The sequence below is a fragment of the Rattus rattus genome, chromosome 8, assembly GCF_011064425.1.
Source record: "Rattus rattus isolate New Zealand chromosome 8, Rrattus_CSIRO_v1, whole genome shotgun sequence".
NCBI classification, from domain to species: Eukaryota; Metazoa; Chordata; class Mammalia; order Rodentia; family Muridae; genus Rattus; species Rattus rattus.
In genome coordinates, this window is record NC_046161.1 from 88,889,420 (window position 1) to 88,911,326 (window position 21,907).

A 21,907-nucleotide genomic window follows, 5' to 3' on the forward strand; every position below is an offset into this window, starting at 1 on the left:
GATAAACTGTTCTTTGGGCTTCTTTTGGCTTATGCATGGGCCTTGGGAAGGCAGTCTGTCTGTAAGGGCTAGTCCTACAGAGGTTAGGAAAGTGAGGGAATGGAGAGACACTTAGGAGACTTGGGCTACAGTGTTAGAGTAGGCCTGGCTCTTGTAGATTCCCTATTATGTCAGATTTAGATGAAAGAAATGAAAAGGAAGATGTCGGAAGACTGGGAGATAAGTTAAGGTGACACATCCATCCACACAAAACATGCCAAGTACACACATTCTTCATGGACCTCAAGAGGCAGGCTTTAATCTCACTTGTAAACTTAGAGATTAGAAGCTCAGGAGCACAAAGATGCTGCTGGTATCATCGTGATACATCATTTCAAATCATATCAGATGCACGGGAACAAAACAGCATGAAATTGGTATGAAACCAGACACATGGACAAAAGGGAAGAGGATACAGGACCCAGAGATAAATCCGGCCACCTACAGCCAACTATCCCAGCAAAGATGTCAAGAGCATGAATTGAGGAGGACCAGCCTGCCCAACAAACAGTGCTGGGGAAATAAGATATCTTCATGGAGTAAATGCAACCTAGAGTCTCCATTATTGATCTTTCTGCATTGAAAAAGCAACCAAAATGAATCAAAGACTCAAAACTCTGAAGCTTCTAGAAGAAAACATACTAGAAATATTCGAGATAATGGCACAAGCAATGATTTCCTGAAGAAGAGTCTGCTAGCCCAGCAAACAAAAGCCAGAAGTGAGAAATGGGGTTATATCAAATTAAAAAGATTCTGTGCAGCAAAGGGCAAAACAAACAAACAAGAAAACGAACAAAAACAAACCAAAAACAAACAAACCGACAATGAGAGACAACCTACTCAGAAGAAAACCTATGCTAGCTAGCCATCCAACAGGAGATCAATATCCAGAACTCATAAAGAACTCAAAAGAACAAATGATGTCATCAAAAATTATCAAATGACCTGAAGAGAAAAAACTCAAAAGAAATACTACAAATGGCTGGTAAATGTATGAAAATTGCTCAGTGACATTAGTCTTCAGGAAAAAGCAAATTAAACTTTAAAATTAGGATGTACTACTCTGGCACATATGTATCTTGAGAAATTGACATTAGTGCACGACCATTCAAACCTATATTTATTTTAGCGCCACTCACAATAATTAAGATACAGAATTAATCTAGGTGGCCACTAAGAGATAAACTATATAAGAAACAGACACACACACACACGCACACGCACACGCACACGCACACGCACATGCACACGCACACGCACACGTACATGCACACGCACATGCACACACAGAGTGGAGTATTATTTAGGACATTGAGGAGTGACATTATGCTAGTCTCAGGAAAATGGAGAGAACTGGGGGTCATGCTAAGAAAATTGAGGCAGACACAGACAACTATCTTCTCTCATATGTGAAATCTAGAAAGAAGAAAAAAGCAAATAGCTCAGAGAGAAAAATCCCGTGGGATACAGAGGAATTGGGATCCTGTGTAAACCTAATCAGCAAAGAAAACTCACGGTTTTCTCACTCCAAGACTGCTCTCTTTCTTTTGCTTCTTGGAGATGTATACAGCCATTAAGAGGAAGGCAGTTTTTATGTTGTGCAACAATGAGGCTCTAGAAAGTAAAATGTTTGCAGGACCTGCATTCGCATATACCAGTCTGTCAGTGGCTGCTGTATTTGCTCGGGTCCCACGCTGATGCCAAAGCAGACAAGAACTTGGTAAAGAATACCAAGACACAAGTACCAATTAACTGAGAATCAGAGCATGCTTGTCACAGCGCAACGCCAGCCTATTCCAAATGACGCAGGCATCATCTTAATTATTTACAGAGTCACTTTTGATTTGGTGGCAAGCATACAACTGGGAAGCATATGACTGACTTGCTTAAGCAGAGGCTGGTTGCAGATTAGAGTGACAAGAACTTGGATGTGATCTCTGAGGGGCAACCAGGAAGGAATCATGGTAAAGTTTGTAGAAGCATATACCCGCAAGTGTCTTTTCTTATAGGGTTTCTCTGGGCTGTGCTCCAGAACACCTATGTGGGTATCTGGCTGGGGCACTGAGTCATACCAAGGTCCCCACTTCAGCACAGCTATGTCCAGTGGTTAATGATTTCTGTTCAGTCTCATAGTTAGTGCCTTTCTCTCTTTGTTGGTTTCATGGGTCCCTGCCATAAGGTATAGTCCTCACCTGGTAACCCTAGGGGAGAACCCATAATACTGAAAAGACATCCTCATCCCCAAGTCCTGGAAAAATATTAAACAAGGCTTGAAGCCTTGGGTGAAACATCACACATGGTGGCGTGGCAGTCTCAGCACAGGAATGGCTAATTTTGCTCTTTACTCACCTGTATCTCCTCCCTGCTTTTTGTTCCCCATGGCTACAGGGTTTACTGCCTGCTCCTCCTTCCATAATTTGTCCCATGAAGCTGCCCTGAATCACTTTTTCTAAGTCCAGCCCACAGGGACTTGTGTATCTCCCAAGTCATGCCTGGGTCAACTGATCCACAGAGAACAGATTATTGAGCGATTGTTCCCTGACACTTGTATATTGGGCGGCTCCAAATGTGTCTTTAAAAGTTGTGTCCGCACTTCACATTTACAGATTTAAAATTACTAAACAACGGTATCAACAACTATTTGCATGGTGTTTATATTGCATTATGGGCTATAGATAATTGTTTAGATTTAAGGTATGCAGGAGTCTGTGCAGGGGTTCTATGCAAGAGCAACACCGTCCATGTGAAATACGGGAACCAATTTCCTGTAAATGTAAGAGCTGACTTCATAAAGTACACCTCTCCCCTCACCATCCCGTGGTGAATGGCCGAAGTTAGAAGTCTTGGAAGTCTTCATAGAAGCCATCCACACAGGGCTGGGTCTTACCTCGGAGCGTAATATGCCTACTTGGGAGCATCCTCTTTACCTGCTAGTCACCCTCACTGAAGACCCCTCAATATTTAGGGAAGAAGAAACATTCCAGCTGAGCTGAGTAAGACACAAGGCTGTGTGCATTGAAAACTCCTTTGCCTGCTTCCAAAACAGAAATGGGGTTGGATTAGGGGGCTAGAAGAGTCCCCTAATGGTTAAGGAAGAGTAGAAGAAACAGATCTCTTTATGGGTGCTGTCAACCAAGAGCCTCTGTCCTAAGCGGGGAAGGACAGGGCTAAAGCAAGGGTTCAGAACTGAGGGCCGAGCATACTCTGACAGTGGCTGCTATGACCTTATGGCCTGCAGACAATTTGCTTCCCATAGCTCTGGTCGTGTAGACGCCAGGGGTTTAGACATTTGAGTAATAATGAGATCCTTGGTTTCTAAGCAACCTTGAGACAATTTCAGTCAAAGACTCTGCATTCAACCCTTCCTACATGCAGTCACAGATTGGAATCAGTTAAGATTCCAAATTATTGAGTGGCCTTGGTAACTCAGAGGCAACCATGAACTTGTCTAGGTTGATGTAAAATAACAATCCATTCTTAGGCTAGGTGCTCCATTATTACTTAGGGCTGGTGTCTTGATTAATGCTTACGTTTATAAGTGCTATTTTGCTAGTAAAGGGCTAGTGACTTTCTTCCTGGCTAGCTTTTATGTTACCGTTCTTCCTTTTTTCTCTATCAATCTCTCCCGTGGCCATCACACAGATTGGAAAGAGGGCTCCACTTGGGGGTTACCTTGCCAACAGGCGCCGACAGTGAGTTGCATGGCTATGTGAGATGGATGAATGGGCCAGTCATTGGTCACCAGGTATGGTTCATATGTTGCTCCATCCATGTACAAGGTGACCACAGGGAACTCCACATTGATGACATAGTAATGCCACTCTTTGTCACAAATCTAATGGGGAAAAAAGAACACATAGAGAGAAGCAACACTTAAAATCAAATCTACAATGCATCACCAAACAGCCCTTTAAAGTCTCATTCTGAAAGGAAAGATGCTTTGGGGTCAGCAATTATTGCCCCAAAGACTCAAAGAACACAGTTTTGACCTATATTACACATCAAGGTCATCAGACACAATGAGAAGAAGAATACAAATAGGTCTAGTCATTGGCTGAATACAGCTATCCGTCAGTGTTTACAGGATTGGCTCCAGGAAGCAATCTGAGTTTAAAATCTGGCTGAGTTTAAAATCTGCAGATGCTTGAGTTTCTTCTATAAAATGGCGTTACATTTGCACATAACATATGCATATCCTCCTGTGTACTTTAAATCAATGCCAGCTTACATACAATACCCAATGCAATGTAAATTCTTTAAATAATTGCTCAGCTGTATTGCTTAGAAACTAACAACAGGAAAAGGAAAAGGCTACTCATATTCAATATGGGAGCAATTCCTCAGTTGGGTGGATTCACTGACGCAGAACCTTCAGGCACAGAGCATGGACTACATTTGAAAATGGGCAGAAAGAACATTTTGTTCACATAATTACCACCTATTTTGGGCTTACAAATTTTTGATGGATAAGTTAGAGTGTCTTACTTCTCTCCAATATAGGAAAAGATGAAATTGAAAACCTATTTTGTTCTATGTCTTGGGTTAGGCAAAGCTGAACATGGACTAGTGCCCCAGGGAGAGTAAAGCTAAAGACTGAGATAGATGAGAAGAGGAGAAAGGACGGTGAAAGAAAAAGGCAGCAGAATTCAGGGTTGGAGAGGATCTAAAGTAAAGGGAGACTCAGAAAAAGGAAGAAGCAGGAACCCTAGGAGCCAGAGCCCCGAATCCTGATGTTTCTATGTTAAGTGTCTGAGAAGCCGGTGTAGCCTAGTCCTTCCAATTCAAGGAAGGTAAATTCCAAGGGACATGGATTTTCCAGCAGGACTCTGTCTTCCTCTACCTTGGTGTACTAGGGAGGACACAGATGGAACCTTGTAACGTGTCCTTTCGCAACTGGCCCCACCCAGGTGTCCTATCTTTTTCCAGGATTGGGAACCAGCATTAATGGACTGGTAGAATTTCAGGGGAGAGAGTGGTGTGATGGCTAGTTTTGACGGTTACCCTCACTTGGTTGAGAAACACATGGGGAATCATTGAAGTACCCCTCTGGTTGTGCCAATGAGGCCATTTCTAAGGGTCATTGCCATATGGCTCCATATGACTCTGACCTTATGAAAGAAGTAATCCCTTAATGGATTTATTATATCGCCATATTATTAGGAGGTGGTGAAAGCTCAGGTTGTGGGGCCTAGTTGGAAGAAGAGGTTACTAGGAGGGTATCCTTGGGACTATATCTAAGGCTGGCTCTGCCTTCTCATTCTCTCCCTTATGATGGGCTGAAATTTCTGAAGCAACAGCAGCTCTCTCCTCTCCTTAGCTATGTGGTTACAATGGTGCAAAGGTTGCTGAACTAGAAGGAGTCACAGTTCTTGACCCAAGAGACCAGATTCACACTGTACAATTTATAACAAAACCATGGGGAGGGAGACAGAGACCAGAGAAAAGGCAGCAGAACCAGGGAACAGTGCTCCCCCCCTCTGTGCAGGCGTGGGCTCTCTCCTTTGTATTTAGTCTCCTCCGTCCCCTCTGCATCCCATGGGATCCTCTGCAGTGTGCCTCATCTGTATCATCCGCTCTTGGTCACCCCTGCTGCAGATGGCAGGGGAGGCTGATGAGTTCTACATGAAGGTGACCCCAAGGTGAGGGCATCAAAGGCCCCCCTCCATCCTGCACTGGATTAAATGTGCTGTTTCTCATGAATAGATAACACCAACAGGGATGCTAAATGATCTTTTCGCTTTCATTTTGGAATAAGAAATTTCCCCTTAATGTTCTTTTTATATTGTCCCATCTCATGTCTCAGAAAATTACTCCTTTTGAAGCCTGTTAGTCTGATAAAGCCCGAAGAATATTTTATGGGCTTTAGTAGGCACACAGGAAGGGTCCAGGCAGTTTACCCCAATGTCTTGTTGCATTCAGTGAGAGTCCTTGACTTGGTTTATACTCTGCACTTTATGTCTTGGATCAAACCCTATCTGGAGGTTGAGATTTGGGATTGAGTTTGTGACTACAGTGGGTGACCCCAGGTTATAGGGGCAGTAGACAGGGTGTAAAGACAGAGTGTAGGGATGCTGGAAGAGTGGTGAACCAAGGGAGTATTTCAATGAAGCACCCCACCCAAAGGATCTCAATGCATCCTTGTTCGGAGTTGGAGTCAGATAGTCAGGCATCAAAAGAACCTGAAAAATGGTTTACATTCTCACGATAGCCCAAGAGGTGTCTGGAAGCTCCTGGTTAGGTCCAGAAGTGTTCCTGAATACACGTCCTCCCTCATGGAAAGTAAGCCATCAGGGATGGCTTGGTAGGTAGCCTCTGAGTGCTCTCCATCCTGGGTCCCTCACCAACTTCACAGCCATCAGTCATCCCCTTTGTGCACAGGGCTGGTTGATTCCTATGAGCTTCTGGGATTGCTGGAGATGAAGGAGAATGGTCCTCTGGTCTTAATTCCTCAACATTCAGTCTTTTCATAAGGCAGCAGAAAAAGTTTCCAAGGAAAGTCAAGACCATTTCAAATCTTAAAAGTAGCACTGCCCTTCCCAATACTGTAGTTTGCCCTAGATGCATTTCCTACAGTTTTGCTGACTGGTGCTTCATTCATAGACAGCTTCCTTGATACTTCTCATGATCCAATGAGCCTGTGTCCTGAACTGAGCCTCCTAGTGGGGGTGAAGGGGCTTTTCCACCCTCATTAGCATATCCAAGACTCCCAGCAGCCTCAAATATGCCTATAATATGCTTTCAACCTTGAAGATGGGAATATATGTATTACAGTGTTCATATAAAAACCCCAAGAAACAACGGCTGTGAAAGCCCTGATTGGATCACACTGCTTTAATGATTTGAAAGTTTGCATGTATCAGTTAATGTTGGCAATGAAATGCTAACTTCGAAAACCCCGCTGTAAGTGTGATGTGATGTGGATATGGATATCCAATAACATACTTAACTATCCTCTCATTATCAGATTAATTTTATAACAGCAATTACAAATGATGCTACCATCAATTTCTTGGGCATAAATATTTGTCTCTATTTCTGATTATATCCTTAGGAGAGATTCCTGGAAGAGGACTTAATGCCTCAAATATTATAGCTATTTTCAAAGTTCTTGATACAGATAGTGATTTTTTTCCAGCTAAAAATTGTATCTCTTTATTCTTTTACCCACAGGATGTGAGACGGTTCCTGTATTGTACCAGTGCCACATTAAGTACCAAAAAGGGGCAAAATCCTAGACATTTGTGAAGGAACACATCTTGTCTCATTTTTGTAGTGAGTCACAAAAGATGGTACAATTTACGCATTCCCAAATCAAAACAGAGGCTACTACCTATGTGAGGAGCAGCCAAGGTATACAGGGACAAGCAGAGCTGTGCTCATGAGCCCTTAATTGGGCATCCAAACAGTCTTTTAGCTCATACTAAGCTTATAGCTGCAGACTTGTCCCAATGAGCTATGTCAGCGGCTGAAGGAAATGCCTAATTAGAGTTTCATAAATGTGGATCTATGATCAGGAAGAGACCCACATTGACCTTAGCTAGAACGGCAGGGACAAACTGTAATTGAAAAATGATCGAGCCAGGAGGCAGCAGAAATAGAAGTATTGCTACATAGGTCAAGCAAGACAAGGAAACTAGGCAAAGTGACCTTTCCTTAAGGGAGAGACGAATTTTAATTCTTAACCGTGTGTGAATCACTGGCGCACCTAACTGGCTCGACGCCTGTCCCATCATGCTCCGCAGAATGGATGCCCAAGGCATGACCTAGACAAAGTTACTTCCTTTTCAGAAACCTGCAGATGTGATTCTATGTTAGGTGGCCACAGCTGCTCTTTAGGTGGGAGAGAGATCAGAGGTCCAGAGATGCACACAGAGGAAGGGGGGTGATCCTAGAAGACTGCCTTCGTAGCTCGTGACAGTCTGATTCAAAGACCCCATCTAGGGCCCGGTTGGAAGTTCTGGTTTAGTTTCTCCATTAAGTCAGGCATATTTTTTTAATGCAGCCATTCCATATGTGACACACTGATTTGCCAACCTCCGTGTCAATTACTATGTCTATTGAGGTCCTAAAAGAACACATGGAACAGAGTCTTCGCCTTCAGGGGTTTCAACCTAATGGGGAAGGAGAGAGGGGGAAGTGGGAGCTAGGGGCCCAAATACAGAAAATATTCCAATATAATATGGATTGAAATAAGTGTTGTGTTGTAACTCAGGTGTGGAGCGCTTCAAGGTTCCAGAGAATGGAGAGATCTTTCCAGGTGGGAGAAAGTAGAAATCAGGGAAAATACCACAGGACTCTTAAGATTTCATTGGGCATAGAAGGTAAGAATAAATTCCAAGCAAATGAAGCAGAAGCCTCTTATTCCTTTAATCGGTCTCTTTTTTTCTCCTTACTGTTGGAGGCACCAGTTTGGCAGCATATGGAGTCCAATTCTTTCAGTCATTTCTGTAGAGACTTACAAAAAGCATAGCCTATTTTGTGAAAAACAGCCTGAAAAACTAGTTGGTGCTTCCAGCCCAACTGAAGTATTGATAAAAAGGCTTTAACATTCTGGAATTCATAGTCATCCTAGGTCTGTGTGTGTGTGTGTGTGTGTGTGTGTGTGTGTGTGTGTGTGTATGTGTGTATGTGGTGTGTGCACATATATGCATGTATGTATGTGTGTGTCTAAGTATGTGTGTACATGTGTATATGTGTGTTTGTGGTGTGTGTGTATGCCTGTGTGTATGTGTTTGTCTATGTGTATATGTATGTGTGTATATGTTTAAGTGTGTACATGTATGTGGTGTGTGTATACGTGTATATGTATGTATATATATGTGTACATATGTGTACGTGGTGTGTATATATGTGTGTTTATGTATATATGTGTGTATGTGTGTATGTATATATAAATATTATATATATATGTGTGCGTGTGTGTGTGTGTGGTGTGTGTGTGTGTGTGTGTGTTTGATGTGTTAAGGCGATGGAGGCAGCAGACATGGATGCAGAATGGGGTAGGACAGAATGTTTGAGAGCAATGAGGAGCGTGAGCTGAGGCTGCAAGCATCCTTTGGAGCTGGAGGGCTGAGGACCCGTGTTGCGTGTTGCCTTTATTCTGTAGGCAACAGGAAGTCTGGAGGTCTCGGTGGGGGAGGGGATGGCAGTCATAGCAACAACCAATCTTGGAACATGCTTTCCATGTGTAAGCAGCTTTCCATACTCTAGCTTAGGCTACTCAACTGCTGGCTAGGCAGGGGGGATCAATTCTGCTCCAGGGATCGTCTGAAAAGAGAGTGAAAGAAATGGCGTGGCTTCCTATCGCATGGAGCCTGTAAACTTATCTCGAGTTGGAGGTGACACTCGGGTCACCAAGGGCTTCCATGGTTAGCTTTCTGTCCTTTCATTTCGCACAATGGCATCACATTCCATTGAGCAGAGAGACTTGGCTGCTGGACTGTGGGATAATCACATGTCAGATTATCCCTGGGCAGCTGCATCTGGAGCTTCTACAGCACTTCGGACGTACTGGGTCCCAAACTGGGCTCGCAGTGCTCCTCTCCCACGCCAGCCTAAACATGCTCTCTGTGTCCTGCCATCTAAGTCCCATGTGATCTGTCATCTAAGTCACCACATGGCACAGATTTAGTCTTCCCCACTCGGCCCTCTGTGCTTACTTATTGTCTTGATCTGATGCTCTGTCTTGTCCTCTCTCCCGTCTGTCACTCAGCACCTGCCACACTTGCTAGAGAGAACAAAGAGGCAGAGAGGGCAGAAAGAGAACTGAGGAGGCAGACCTGGTACAGACACCAAGGAGGAAACGCTTGAGCAGTGGAGGGCTCTGTAGCAATGGAATGACATAATTTGGGTTGGCCAGTGTAACCAGTTTACCCTGGGGCTTGTGGAAGCCACAAAGTGAGAAGAACAAGGAAGTAAGACAAAGGGGCAGGAGGGAATCCATATAGACTGATTCTGGGATTCTGGGGTAACTGGCTGAGTAGCACTGCTTTTTATCTAATTACTCATTTCTTAGGATTTCTGTTCTGAACTTCGGGAGAAGAATCTTTTCAGTTCTTTGCTGCAACAATGGTTAAGTGAGATTGGCGATAACAGTATCACTCACGGGGTTGTTTGAGTTTAATGAGGGCACCTTTAACGTTCAGCACAGTTTGCTAGTCTTTCTGTAGGGATAATCTCTCGTGCACTGTGTGAAAGCAGGATTAGAGGGTAGGACATCCAGCAGAGGGGGGCTGGTGGGGAGGTATTCTGGGAAGGAGTCAGGCATGGGAGATTTGCCACTGAGGCATTGAGAAAGTTGGACACATGAAACTGAGGTGAAGTACCCAGCCATGTGGAAGAACTTAGATTAGCATAAATCAGATAATTGAGTTATGGCCTACTTGGGGAACAAGCCTAGATTAAGGGCCAAGCATAAATATAAATAAAGTCTCTGTGTCCTCTTTCAGGAGCCGGGACAGAACTAGAAAAAGATCAAATGGTGACATCTTACCTCATCCAAAATAAACTGAGATGCTGGGTAAAATATAATGACAATAGTAAAATGAAGAAACAAGAATAAGATATCTGGGAAGAGAGTTCTTCAGACATTAAACACAAAGAAATTAGAGATGAGAATTGAAACTAATGACTGCTGAGGGCTGTGCCCTACCCCATCTGTAGGAGTCTCACAGACCCTTGAAGAAGGAGAAGAGTGGGCATTTAGGTCCTTAGACCTTGCCAAAAAGACTTGTGCTCGGATAGTTGCATGAAGTTCGTACTGTGGGGGGGCAGCTTGAAGCCTGGATCCCAGGACAAATACTGCTGCTGACCTGGGGCTGAAGGGTGGAAGCCAGCCAGGTACTTTGTCTCCTAAGCTTGCTCTATGCCTGGGCATCAGGTCCAGGTGCAGACAGCTAACACAGGTAAAAGTTCTGAGCTCAGAAACTAACTTAAAATGCATCCATAAAGTCCATAGAGCCTTTAGAGAGACCACTTCAAATACATTAAGCAGAGACAGGATGGAAGAAAACAGGACTGCTAGGCTGGAACCAAGATGGGGCTGTGCATCATCTCTGCCCTGCCAAGGAAAGGGCCCCTCTCTTGTTGCTAATCCATTTAAGATATTCCCAGGGGTCACCTGCATGTCTGCTAGTGTGCTACTTGTGGAGGTGACTGTGACAAGTCAGGTACTATCCACTGGGCCTTCTGTCAGAAAGCTGACTCAGGACCACAGGAGCTCAGGGACAGAGATATAGCGGATGGCCTGTGTCCAAGAGACTATCTGTGTTTGATATTTGTTTGAGCAACATTTGGGCCAATCGCCAAAACAATCCTGAAAACTGCCCTTGCAACTTGTATTCGGAGCACATACATAAAGAATTGCTCAATATGCAGGGTTTCAGTTACTCCACAGGGACAGAAAAGCACGCTAGTCCTTTCTGAGACACTGGTGGTGGGCTTGGCACCCTGACACCCTGGAACTGTGGCATGACACTCTTCTCTCTCTCTCTCTCTCTCTCTCTCTCTCTCTCTCTCTCTCTCTCTCTCTCTCCTCTTTCCATAGTCATCTGGTTTGTTCACTTGTTCATTCATTCATTCATTCATTCATTCATCCATCGTTTTTTAATCCGGCGCCTTCAGAAGATTCTAACTAGATCTCCCTCTCCCACCCCCGGATGATGCCACTTTGGCTCCCTTTGGGGCTTGCCTATAAAGTCTTCAGAACCCTATGAAGGAAGGGTTGGTGGAGTTGGATAGGAGTCAGAGGTCAGAGCCAATGAAACTTGAATTGGGCCCTCTCAGTGCTCAGGTTTAGTCTCCAGCTGAGGAGTCACGAGGGCCCCCTTTGTTATCACTCAGGAAAATGTTCTTCTGTGACCCTTTAAGGCTTTGGTTTCCAACTGGGAGTCTATAAAACGTTGCCTTGCAAGATGTACCACATAGATGCTCTTTGGAAAACCTCATTGGCTTCAGTAGGATTCCCAAAGCATGATACTGGGCTCACAGGCAACAGCACCTCTTGGGAACTTGCTAAGAAGGCAGACTTTCCTGAGGCCTCAACCCTAGTCCCTACTTGCAACAAGCCAGGAGCTCCAGGGTGGTGCTTGGCAGGCTGTGCTTGGTCGGCCCTGTCAGCAAAGTCTGCAGGCAGCAAACGGCTATGCTTGAGAACCTCCACTCAGAGATGCAGTGTAGGGAGGTTAATCTCTGTCAGGTTGACTACGTGTAAAACCTTAAGAGCTGTGCCTCTGGACCTGTCTATGTGGCTCTTTCTAAGAGAAGTTTCAATGAAGCAAGACCCACTCTGGATGTGGGCAAGACCATCCCATGGTCCCAGGGTTCCAGAGTGAATTAAAGGGAGAGAGTCAAGCATTCATCTCTCCCTGCTTCCTGACTGCAGAGACACTGTGCTCAGCCATCTCCTGCCACAGCCACCACAGCCAGAGCTGCCAGCACACTTTCGTACTGGGAGGGGTTGAACTCTTGAACCCAGAGCCAAAATGAAACTATGCCTCCTTAAATTGCTCTTGTCTGGATTTTTTTTTCCTCACAGCGACGAAAAAGTAAGTAACATAATTTCAGAAGCATACTTGTTTTCTTTCTTACTAGGCACTTGTAATAAAAGTTCTCAGAAGATTGCTGCAAAATTCATTCAATTTTCCCAACCCATGTTTATTGTATTTTCACTGCCTCCCAACACTTCCTGGTCCCGGGAGGTGGCAGTGAATTACATGCCGTTGTCCCCTTCCCCCATCACCAGAAGCTGGGGCCCACATGTTCTCCCTGCTGCTTTTCTGGAACTCTAGGACGATTACTCCAAGACAAATGTCTGTCCTTAGCGGGTCACACTTTCTTCCTTCAGACTGCTTCCAGCATGAGCCACTGACTTCCCCCCAGGATGTTTCTTCATGAATTTCTAGAGCCAGGTGACATCTGTCAGGGCCCTGAGGCACAGATTCAGAGCCGCAGGGGGCCTGCTGTATGCCTGTTGGAACTTGTAAGCTTAAATATACCAAGCAAATTCCATATTTTACCTGGTCAGGAAGCATATGTTTTAAATTTGAGATTCGGGAAAGGGCCCGTTTTCCATGGGTGTTCTTACACTGAGCAGTATCCACTGCACAAAATCTAAGCAGCCTTTGCCTCCAAACAGGAACAGTGTTGAGAGGGAGTCGTGTCAGGATTGTGTAAAGTATAGGGTATGGACTCTTCCACATACAAGAAGACCGAACGATTAACATTGACTAGTAGTCTTGCTTGTTCAAGCAGAGGGTTGAGGAGGGCCCAGCAGACACAGGGGCTTCTGTACAACAGACCACATTTGCAGTGGCTTTGTGTGTAGGTGTTTACATCACTACAGACAGGCATGGAGGCCCTGTGAGACCCTGGCTAGGGAAGGTGGATTGGATCTTCTTACAAACCTGTTTATCTCAGGGTCTGGCAGATCTACACTCCTATCGAAATCCGGAGGCTGTGAGCAAGTCGGCTCAGAAATGGGACCTCAACTTTACTAAGCACCCATTTCTAAAATGAGTTGAGCACTGTACGGGGTGAGTGAAATCTTCAGTGAGTGTCTGCTGTTGACTGAGCATAGCCATGCTGAGGATCCTAACACCCTAGACCTATGGGAATAGCAAAGCCTCCCGTGGTGAAGCTCAGAGAGATGGCAAAGCCTTCTGCTTCATGCTCGGATGTTGGTCGTGTGTACCACGGACCCAGAACTCTCAGGGTCAGATTCTGATGCCGTTCTTGTGCAGCCGTGTGAACTCATGTGAGTCGCATTCCCTTTCTGGGCCTCCACTTATAGTGTGGCACGGAGAACAGATGTAGCTGCCTCGTGGAATCGTGATAAACACAGTCTCCTACAAGCACAACCTTACCTGGCCCATGTTAGTCAAGGCCAGGGTCATCCTGACTGCTGGTGCCGGCCCCACTCACTGGTCTACTTCCCTTGTGCTGGCGTGAGCTCTCTGCTGTGCCTACAGCTCAGCCTAAGAAGCCCCCAGCCCTGCCCACCCTTCCTCTCTGCACTGTACGGACCACTTCCAGGGCACCAGCCTGTGTCAACCCTCGCTGTTCTTGTCCCTGCTCCACCTCCAAGGCACGCATGGACATTTACATCTTTTTATATCCATGTCTAAATAACATAATCCATCCAGCCAGCTCAACATATAATCAGTGTTAAAAATTAGGATATTTTACACCTTTATTCTACTAAATCTTTCAATTTTTCAAGTATCATCTTTTCTGTATATATTTTTTATTTACATTTCAAATGTTATCCCCTTTCCTGGTTTCCTGTCCATAAACCCCCTATCCTATCCCCCTCCCCCTGCTTCTATGAGGATGTTCCTCTACCCACCTACCCCTTCCCACCTCCCCACCCTGACTCTACTAAATCTTTATAACCCAGTGTGCATTTCATTCTCACAGTATGTCTTATTTCAAGCTAGCCACCACCGAAATGCTCGAGAGTCGCCTGTATCCTATTGGTGAGCCCTGCCCTGTATCCTGAGGTCCACAAGGACAAGGACTACGTCCATTCCATATCTTTCGTGGACTCCTATGGCAACTTAAACCTCAGCCAGGTATCAGGCGGGTTCTCGTGAGGACTGGCTGTACAAAGGGAGGCAGACATGAGAGGGTGGATGAGAGTGTGCATGTCCTATAATGTCCCTGTGTCCTTCATAAGGGTCTCACTCTGACACGGGGCACACGGTCTTTAAGAAACAACAGAAACAATTTTGCTTGTACTCTATCCAAAAAGAAAGAAAAAAAGAAAAAGCTAGGGTGGGGCTTAGGGCCCCAGGCATCCAAGGCAGCCTCATGAGGAGGGAATTGCAAAGAAATGTGGGGTGAGGGTTCACCTGTGTAGACACAGGGCCTGCATAAGAGAATCCTGTAAGGAGGAAAGATGGGAGCAGGAGGTTAGCAAGGCCTCTAATGCATCCCTTAGGGAGGGCAGGAGAAGCAGAGGACCAGCAGAGGAGGGAAGGAAAATACCTCTGTACAAAAATGTTTCTTTCCTTTTGTTCCTTCTTACCCAGACCAATATCAGAGTTCTCACAAGTAACTTCCCTCACCCCTAGGGAGGGTGGTGTTTGTGGGAGACTAAAGAAGAATGAGTGGAAATCATTCAGAATACAACTTCAGCCGTTCTGCAGTCCGGAAGTGGGCAGGGACCTTCTCAGTGTGACACAACTGGCCCATAATATTCATGGCGGGGTAGACCCCAGAACTCCTCTCTTGACTTCAGGTCTGGGTTTTAAAAGCTATTTCTTCGCAAAGAGAATAAGTCTGTAAGAACCCTCTCACATTAAACAAGCAGGAAGCTTGGTAGTGTATTTGTAAGAAACAACAAACCCTAAATTTTCACTCTAAGTACTGAGGGTGGCTCTCCATTAATATAGTCTATCTGTAAGTGATGCAGGGTGAAATCCTCACAAGTTAAAAATAAAAGGGAAAAATCTCAGTGGATATCTTTAGAGGAACATAATTGTAATTTTGTTGACATATCTCATATCTCAGTCTGCTAGGGAAAAAAAATCCACTGAATAATTCAAATAATAAATCCTGTGCCCAGAGAAAGTGGAGTGACCGAGAAGTGAAATGTTTAAGTGTTCCCACTTTTAAAGACGTGGTACCTATTGGCAGGGAGCATACTCTGCATGTCAGAGCTCACAGGGGACTTTCTGGCTGGCCACAGGGGTATGTGCCCGTCTGTGTCGGGAGCAGCAGAGAATAGAGCACATGCCCAGAAGTGCTATCGGTTTCCAGCACAGAGCACTCCTAAAACTGATCTTGCTCTGGTGGGGTTGGAGTTGTCAGCAGGCTATGCTGTGACACTCACGTCAACACTCCAGACAAGCAGAGTCTCACTGCCGCAGCTGGATCATCTGCTCCCCTGCAACGCCATTTCCCTGGAGAGGTAGATCTATATTTCACAACTGGTCTTCCAACGAAGGCTTGCCAACGGGTTGCTTCTGCTTGGCACTCCACAGCAAAGGAACTGGGTATTTACTCCACAGAACAAATTAGGCCATTATTTTTGGGGGAATCTGTAGGACTCTTTGGGGAACAGTCGTAGTTTAAAAATCCACGATAGCATTCAGAGTCTTGAGCACAGGCTCTTTCCAATATTATGAATATTTACCAAGTGGAATTTTCACACCTGGGTTTTGAGCTCTAAAAAGCTTTGAAAGACTGTTTAAAATCTAGTCCTCTCCACCACCTAAACAAAAACAATGGAAAACAGGAAGCAGAGCAAACCACAGCATGGCCAGACCCAACTTTGTGGCTTTGGAGAAGTCAGATGGTCCATTCGCTTCTGTGCTCTGCTTCCCGTGGACCCCCGAGCATAGACTAATCAGTGTCCATTAGTGGCAAAGCGCGGGCCGGTTCCAAGCTGCAGGCTGGTTGTGGATGTCGAGACATGCAGAAGTAAATGCAGCTCTGCTTCCACGGACGTTAAGAGGCTCATGCATCTTGGCTCACAGCCAAGCCACACTGCTCAGAAAGCAGATACTTTATGAACTTTGCGTACAAGACTGGGGAGGTCTCCAGTTCTCTGACTTTGTTGTCATGGCTGTCTGTGTGTGCGTGCACGTGTGTGCATGTGTGTGTGTGTGTGTGTGTGTGTGTGTGTGTGTAAGTATGTATATGTGTTCCTCATGACCCCCACATTCAGGGGTTTGTTTAGAGAAGCCCAAGGAGATGAACTGCATTCAAACCCACAACCAACTATGACAGAAAAAGTAAAGAAAACTCCTTAAAGTAATAATGACAACCTGTTCTATATGCTTAGGAAATGCTGTTTTATCTACAAGGAGGACCCCATGTTAAATAGCTGTTGAATGTTTTGAAAACTATATTAATTTATGCATTTAGTCATTCACTCATTAATTTATGAAGCTAAACATGCTTGGAGCCTCCATACAGAGAAAGATGAGGGGACTAGGGATTCCAGCACTGACCTCATCATCTCCTAGGCTCCCTCTCTAGTGACTGGCATAAGTGAGGGGACACTCAGACTTAAGACTCAGTGTGTTCAGGCTCTCTGAGGCCCTTGTTGGCCGTGGACTACATTCTCTGTAGCTTTCTCTAGTGTGTTCCTATACAACGGACAACTCATGGGGACTGAGCTACTCTAGTCTCTATTTTACAGATAGACTAAAGCTCATAGAAATTGAATGACTTATCCAAGGTCGCACCATGAGTTTGGGCTTCCCGTCTTACTGGCTTTCTTTATAGCGTTCATTGTCATCGACCAGAGGCACCACCGTTCCAGAGCAGAGTAGACCCTGTGCCGCCTGAGAGCTAGTTAGGGACGCAGCTCAGCCTAGATGCTGACCTTCTGAATCTCCCTTCCTTCCTACTAGGTTTTCAGACTATTTGCAGGCACTGCATGCTTGAGGACCTCTGATTTTAGATGGCGGTGCATGCCCTTAAAACCAAACAACCACAAACATCAACCGTTTATTGGGTATGAATTTGAAGTGTGTCTGTGTAAGGTTCTTGGAATTTAGGAGGAATTAGATGCTGTGGCCTGCAGGGAAGTTCTGGGTCAGGAGAAGAAGCCCCTTCTCTACTTAAGCCTTAAAGACTTAGTTTACTGGTTTTTCTCCTCCTACATCAAACCTCAGTCCAGGCAGGGGAGAGCAGCTTCCATATGTTTGCTAGAGAACTGACACTGAGTTTGAATCCTTATGTGGTGGCCAAGGGAACCAGCAGTCTCCAAAAAATAGCAGAGTGGCTGGGCCTGCTCCTGCAGTAGTCCCTGATTTCCCCTGAACTCTCAGCCTGAGCCGTGGATGGAAGGCATTGCGTTAGTGCAAGCCATCAGGCACGTGGGAGAGCATGAGCAAGAACGGGAGCCAGGCTGAAGATGGAGAGGGAATGGTTTGACCGGAGCTGGGGTGCCCAGAGTCAACGTGTGAAGGAGAAAGCGGCATCATGCATCATCCAGTGTCGGGGTTCCTCCCTTCACTGGGGACCCAGAGCAAGAGCAGCAAGCTCCGTACTCAATTATTATAATGACTGCCTCCGAACCCATTCATTTAGTTGTTATTTATGTATTTACATTCACTTCATTCCTCATCAGATTTAACATTAATTTGTGTTAATAATAGATCCTTAACAACCATCATTAAGGGCCACAGAACTAATCGTTTTTCCATTAGTGAAGAATGCTTTATTAATTTCAAAGCGTTCCACAATACTACCCTCTTCTTCCCGGGAAGGATGAGTGAGTGTTGCATCTACTCTACAATGCAAAACAATCAAAAAAACAAAAGCAAAACAACAACAGCAACAACAACAAAAGTCCCAACCAACTAAACAAAAACACCACCAAGAATGTTAAAAGTTCAATGATTCTATCAGTAGCTTCCAAGGAAGAGGTGCTACAACCAGAGCCCAGCTTCTCCCAAATCCTAATGCTATTTCTTCCTGGCTGACCTTGCAACGTGATATAGCAAACATCGAAATCAAGTGGAGACCAGCCACAACACAACAGGAATCACCAAAGGCAGGCACAGAAGAGGCCCATCCATTCATTGTGATGATCCTTGCTTTAGGGTCATGACTTGAGTGGCTTTAGGGTTGGCTTGAATGATTTTTCTTGGACTCGGTAGCAGGATAGTCCTATTGATTGGAAAGTGTCTCTCTCTCGCACAGATATTCTGAGTGTATTTCTTCAGTAGTCATATATAATTGTGTATATTGTATCTATCGCTTGTTTCCTTGGTTGCCCAGTAACCAACACAGCTCCTGTTTGGACCAGCTCCTGTCAGTTAGATGAAAAGCCCGTATTAACTCTTGTGGGTGACTAAGAAGACACTTTGGGTTCAGCATCCCTGATGCTGACTAATGACTCCAAATCTTTGTGCCCAGGCTTGGGAACCCCTGGCATGAGCTTTCCTGATCTCCCATGAAGCACCTCAACTTCCAACCTTGCCTGGCCCTCAGTGAGATTTTTTGATTCTGTAGGATTTTTTTCAGTGAGAGACAGAGAAATATTAGACTGTATTATTTATTCCCACACCAAGGGTGACTCTGACAGGGAGTTGAGCTGCCTGGCATGAAGATCAGTTTCTGCCATCTTCAATTGCTCTCCAAGCATTCGGTGCCATGACAGGAACCAGCTAGGTCTTTGGTGCTTGGGTTACAGTTCTCAGTCCAGAAAAAGAAAAAAAGAAAAGAAAAAAAAAGCCCAACTCCAATATATCCTTCCTTGCCCTTGGCTGACCATCTAATTACGAGGGCCAATTAAAGTAATTGCACATCAGGGACCTTGAAGACATTAGGAAATTAAAGGCCACTTGTACACTGAGTTCCAGAAAGGTATATTGCTTTTGCTGTTGTCAGTAGGTGGGGCTGTGAGTTATACAGTTGACAAAGCAAACATGGATGCCAGGGAATCAGGAGAAGAAGCCCCCAAGTACAGCAGGCTGTTTAGCTTTGTATTGGGGTGAAGGGGATGGCAGGTATTATCAGTCAAGTTGGTAGGTGTGTGTGTGTGTGTGTGTGTGTGTGTGTGTGTGTATGCACACGCACACACGGCACACATGTGCATATGTTCTGTTGTTTGCTTGTTTTGATTTTTAGCAAAAACCCATAATCACATACATCAGGTTTCCTCAGCCAATTATATAACTGAGCCCAGCTGGTGAGAGTTGAGTTACATGAAGCTGAAGCAAAGGTAATTCAGTTATACTAAGCAGTTTTTATTTTGACATAAGCATTGTTAATTATTTGGTTAGTATGAAAATTGACTCTATGTTCAAAATTCAGGAAAAAATGTTGGTATTGGGAATTTTAAAGACTTGCTATCTTTGAACAATCTTGAGGGTTTTTTTGTTTTGTTTTGTTCTTTTCTTTTTGACAAATGTAACCAAGGCTAAAAGGAAATATCCTCAAAAGGAAAAACTTTTACCTGGACTGCAAGGTTGAGCTCCAGGCTTCCTTGATTTGAGGCGGTACTTGTGAGCACTGGTTTTCAAGTGCTCATTTCGGCACTCCTGGGAGCACTCAGGGAGAGAAGATAGGAAAGGGGCCCTGGTGGTGCTGTTCTTACTGGAGAGCGCAGATGAGCAACAAGAAAGGAATTGTGGCGTTTATTTATATGTTGACCCACCTGAAATGTATTGGAATACCAATACAAGATACACATATTTTTTAAGTTGGGAGATAGAAGCTGTGAAGAGAATGTGAATTGGAAAATCTCGTTGTCTGAGACCCCTCAAGTCTTAGCACCATCTGAATCAAGAAAAGGGTTGGGACATGGCTGCTTTTTGATGCCTCCTATCTTTATGGAAAACAGTCCTGCAAGGTCTACCAGATGTCAGGAATGGGCATCTCAGAGGCATAACCCAGCAGCACCTTGCACCAAGGTAGCTCTTAGGCATGATGGAGCTTGTATTCATGTCCTGTATATTGTGTAATAGTCCTGAATTCCCCCTTTCTCCCCTCACACAAGACACGCTCTTTAGTTACTGCTGTTTACAGACTGTTTTGGAGAACGCTAATCTCACCCAAATGCAGTTGCACAGCACCTGTTGCACCTCCTCTCATCCCTTGCCTCAGTCTGTGCCCTCCCTTCTCATCTTCTTACATTTGGTCTCTTCAGTGTGAAGCAGATGCTCCCCCAATTCTAGCTCAGGCCTTTCTTTAAGAAGACTTAGGACAAAGCACACGGCTGGTAAGAATCTTTGGAGGACGTGTACGTGGCTTCTGCCCTAAATATACATTGAAAATATTGACACACTTTCACAGACGGAACATACGATTAGATGGAAGCTATTAAGCTGCCAGCCCAAAGAGGAAACCTGATGCACCACATCTTAAGCCTAGCAAAGGAACAGACACCTGCTGTTAAAAATGTAGACAGCCCTTTCTTCTACAGAGTCTGGATAGAAATCTGTGTGTCATACAAAGGGGGCTCCTATGATGTGGAAACCATTGTTTTCAACACTCTCATCCATCTACTGAGTCTTGTGGGCTAGTTTTCCTAATGTTCTTCCATATGGTCAAAAAGATAACATCAAGAAGTAACCTTTATCTGCCTGAGTCAGTTGGTGGGTGGAACTCTCAGAGGACAGCCATGCTAGACTCCTGTCTGCAAGCATAACAGAGTATCATTGAATAGTGTCAGAGATTGGTGCTTGGCCAAGGGATGGGTCTCAAATTGGGTTGGTTATTGGTTGGCCACACCCTTCGTGTCTCCTCATCTTCAGTCTTTGCCTTTCTTGCAGACAGATGCAGACACCCACAGCCAAACAGTGAATGGAGCTTGGAAACTCTTATGGAAGAATAGAAGGAAGGATTGCAAGTCCAGAAGGGGATAGGAACTGCACAGAAAAACCAACAGAATCAACTAACCTGGACCCTTGGGGGTCTGAGACTGAACCACTAACCAAAGAACATATATGGGCTGGACCTAAGCCTCCCTGTGTAGCAGAGGTGCAGCTTGGTCTTCAAGTGGGTCATGAACAACTGGAGCAGGGGCTGTCCAGAAAGCTGTTGCCTATAAGCGGGACATATTCTTCTAGCTGGGCCGTCTTGTCTGGCTTCAGTGGGAGAGGAAGTGCCTAGCCTCACAGAGACTTGAAGTGCCAGGGGGATACCTGGGAGGGGGAGCACCTACTCAGAAGAGTAGGGAGGGGGTTGAGGGAAAGATTATGGGAGGAGATGACTGGGAGGGGCAGTGAGCAGGGTGTAAAGTGAATAAGTGAAAAAAATGTACCCTTCAGAGAGCAAAGGTTTTGGAGGCTAGTTAAGAGCTGTGTGGCTAAAACAAGCTATTTCAATTCTCTGTCCCTGAGTGCCCTGATGTGACATCTGTGGTGATTGTACTTTACACATTGCTGTGATGTGATGGTTACAAGAC

At 45.0% G+C, this 21,907-nt stretch overlaps 1 protein-coding gene across 1 annotated transcript in view; it reads right to left on the reverse strand.

The window, feature by feature from the left end:
- Window positions 1–21,907, reverse strand: part of Clstn2 (calsyntenin 2) — a 131,980-nt gene that overhangs the window by 27,370 nt on the left and 82,703 nt on the right. Inside the window, exon 7 of the mRNA XM_032910066.1 lies at window positions 3,712–3,874. Within this exon, the coding sequence (XP_032765957.1) occupies window positions 3,712–3,874 (163 nt within the window). The remainder of the gene's footprint in view (window positions 1–3,711; window positions 3,875–21,907) is intronic.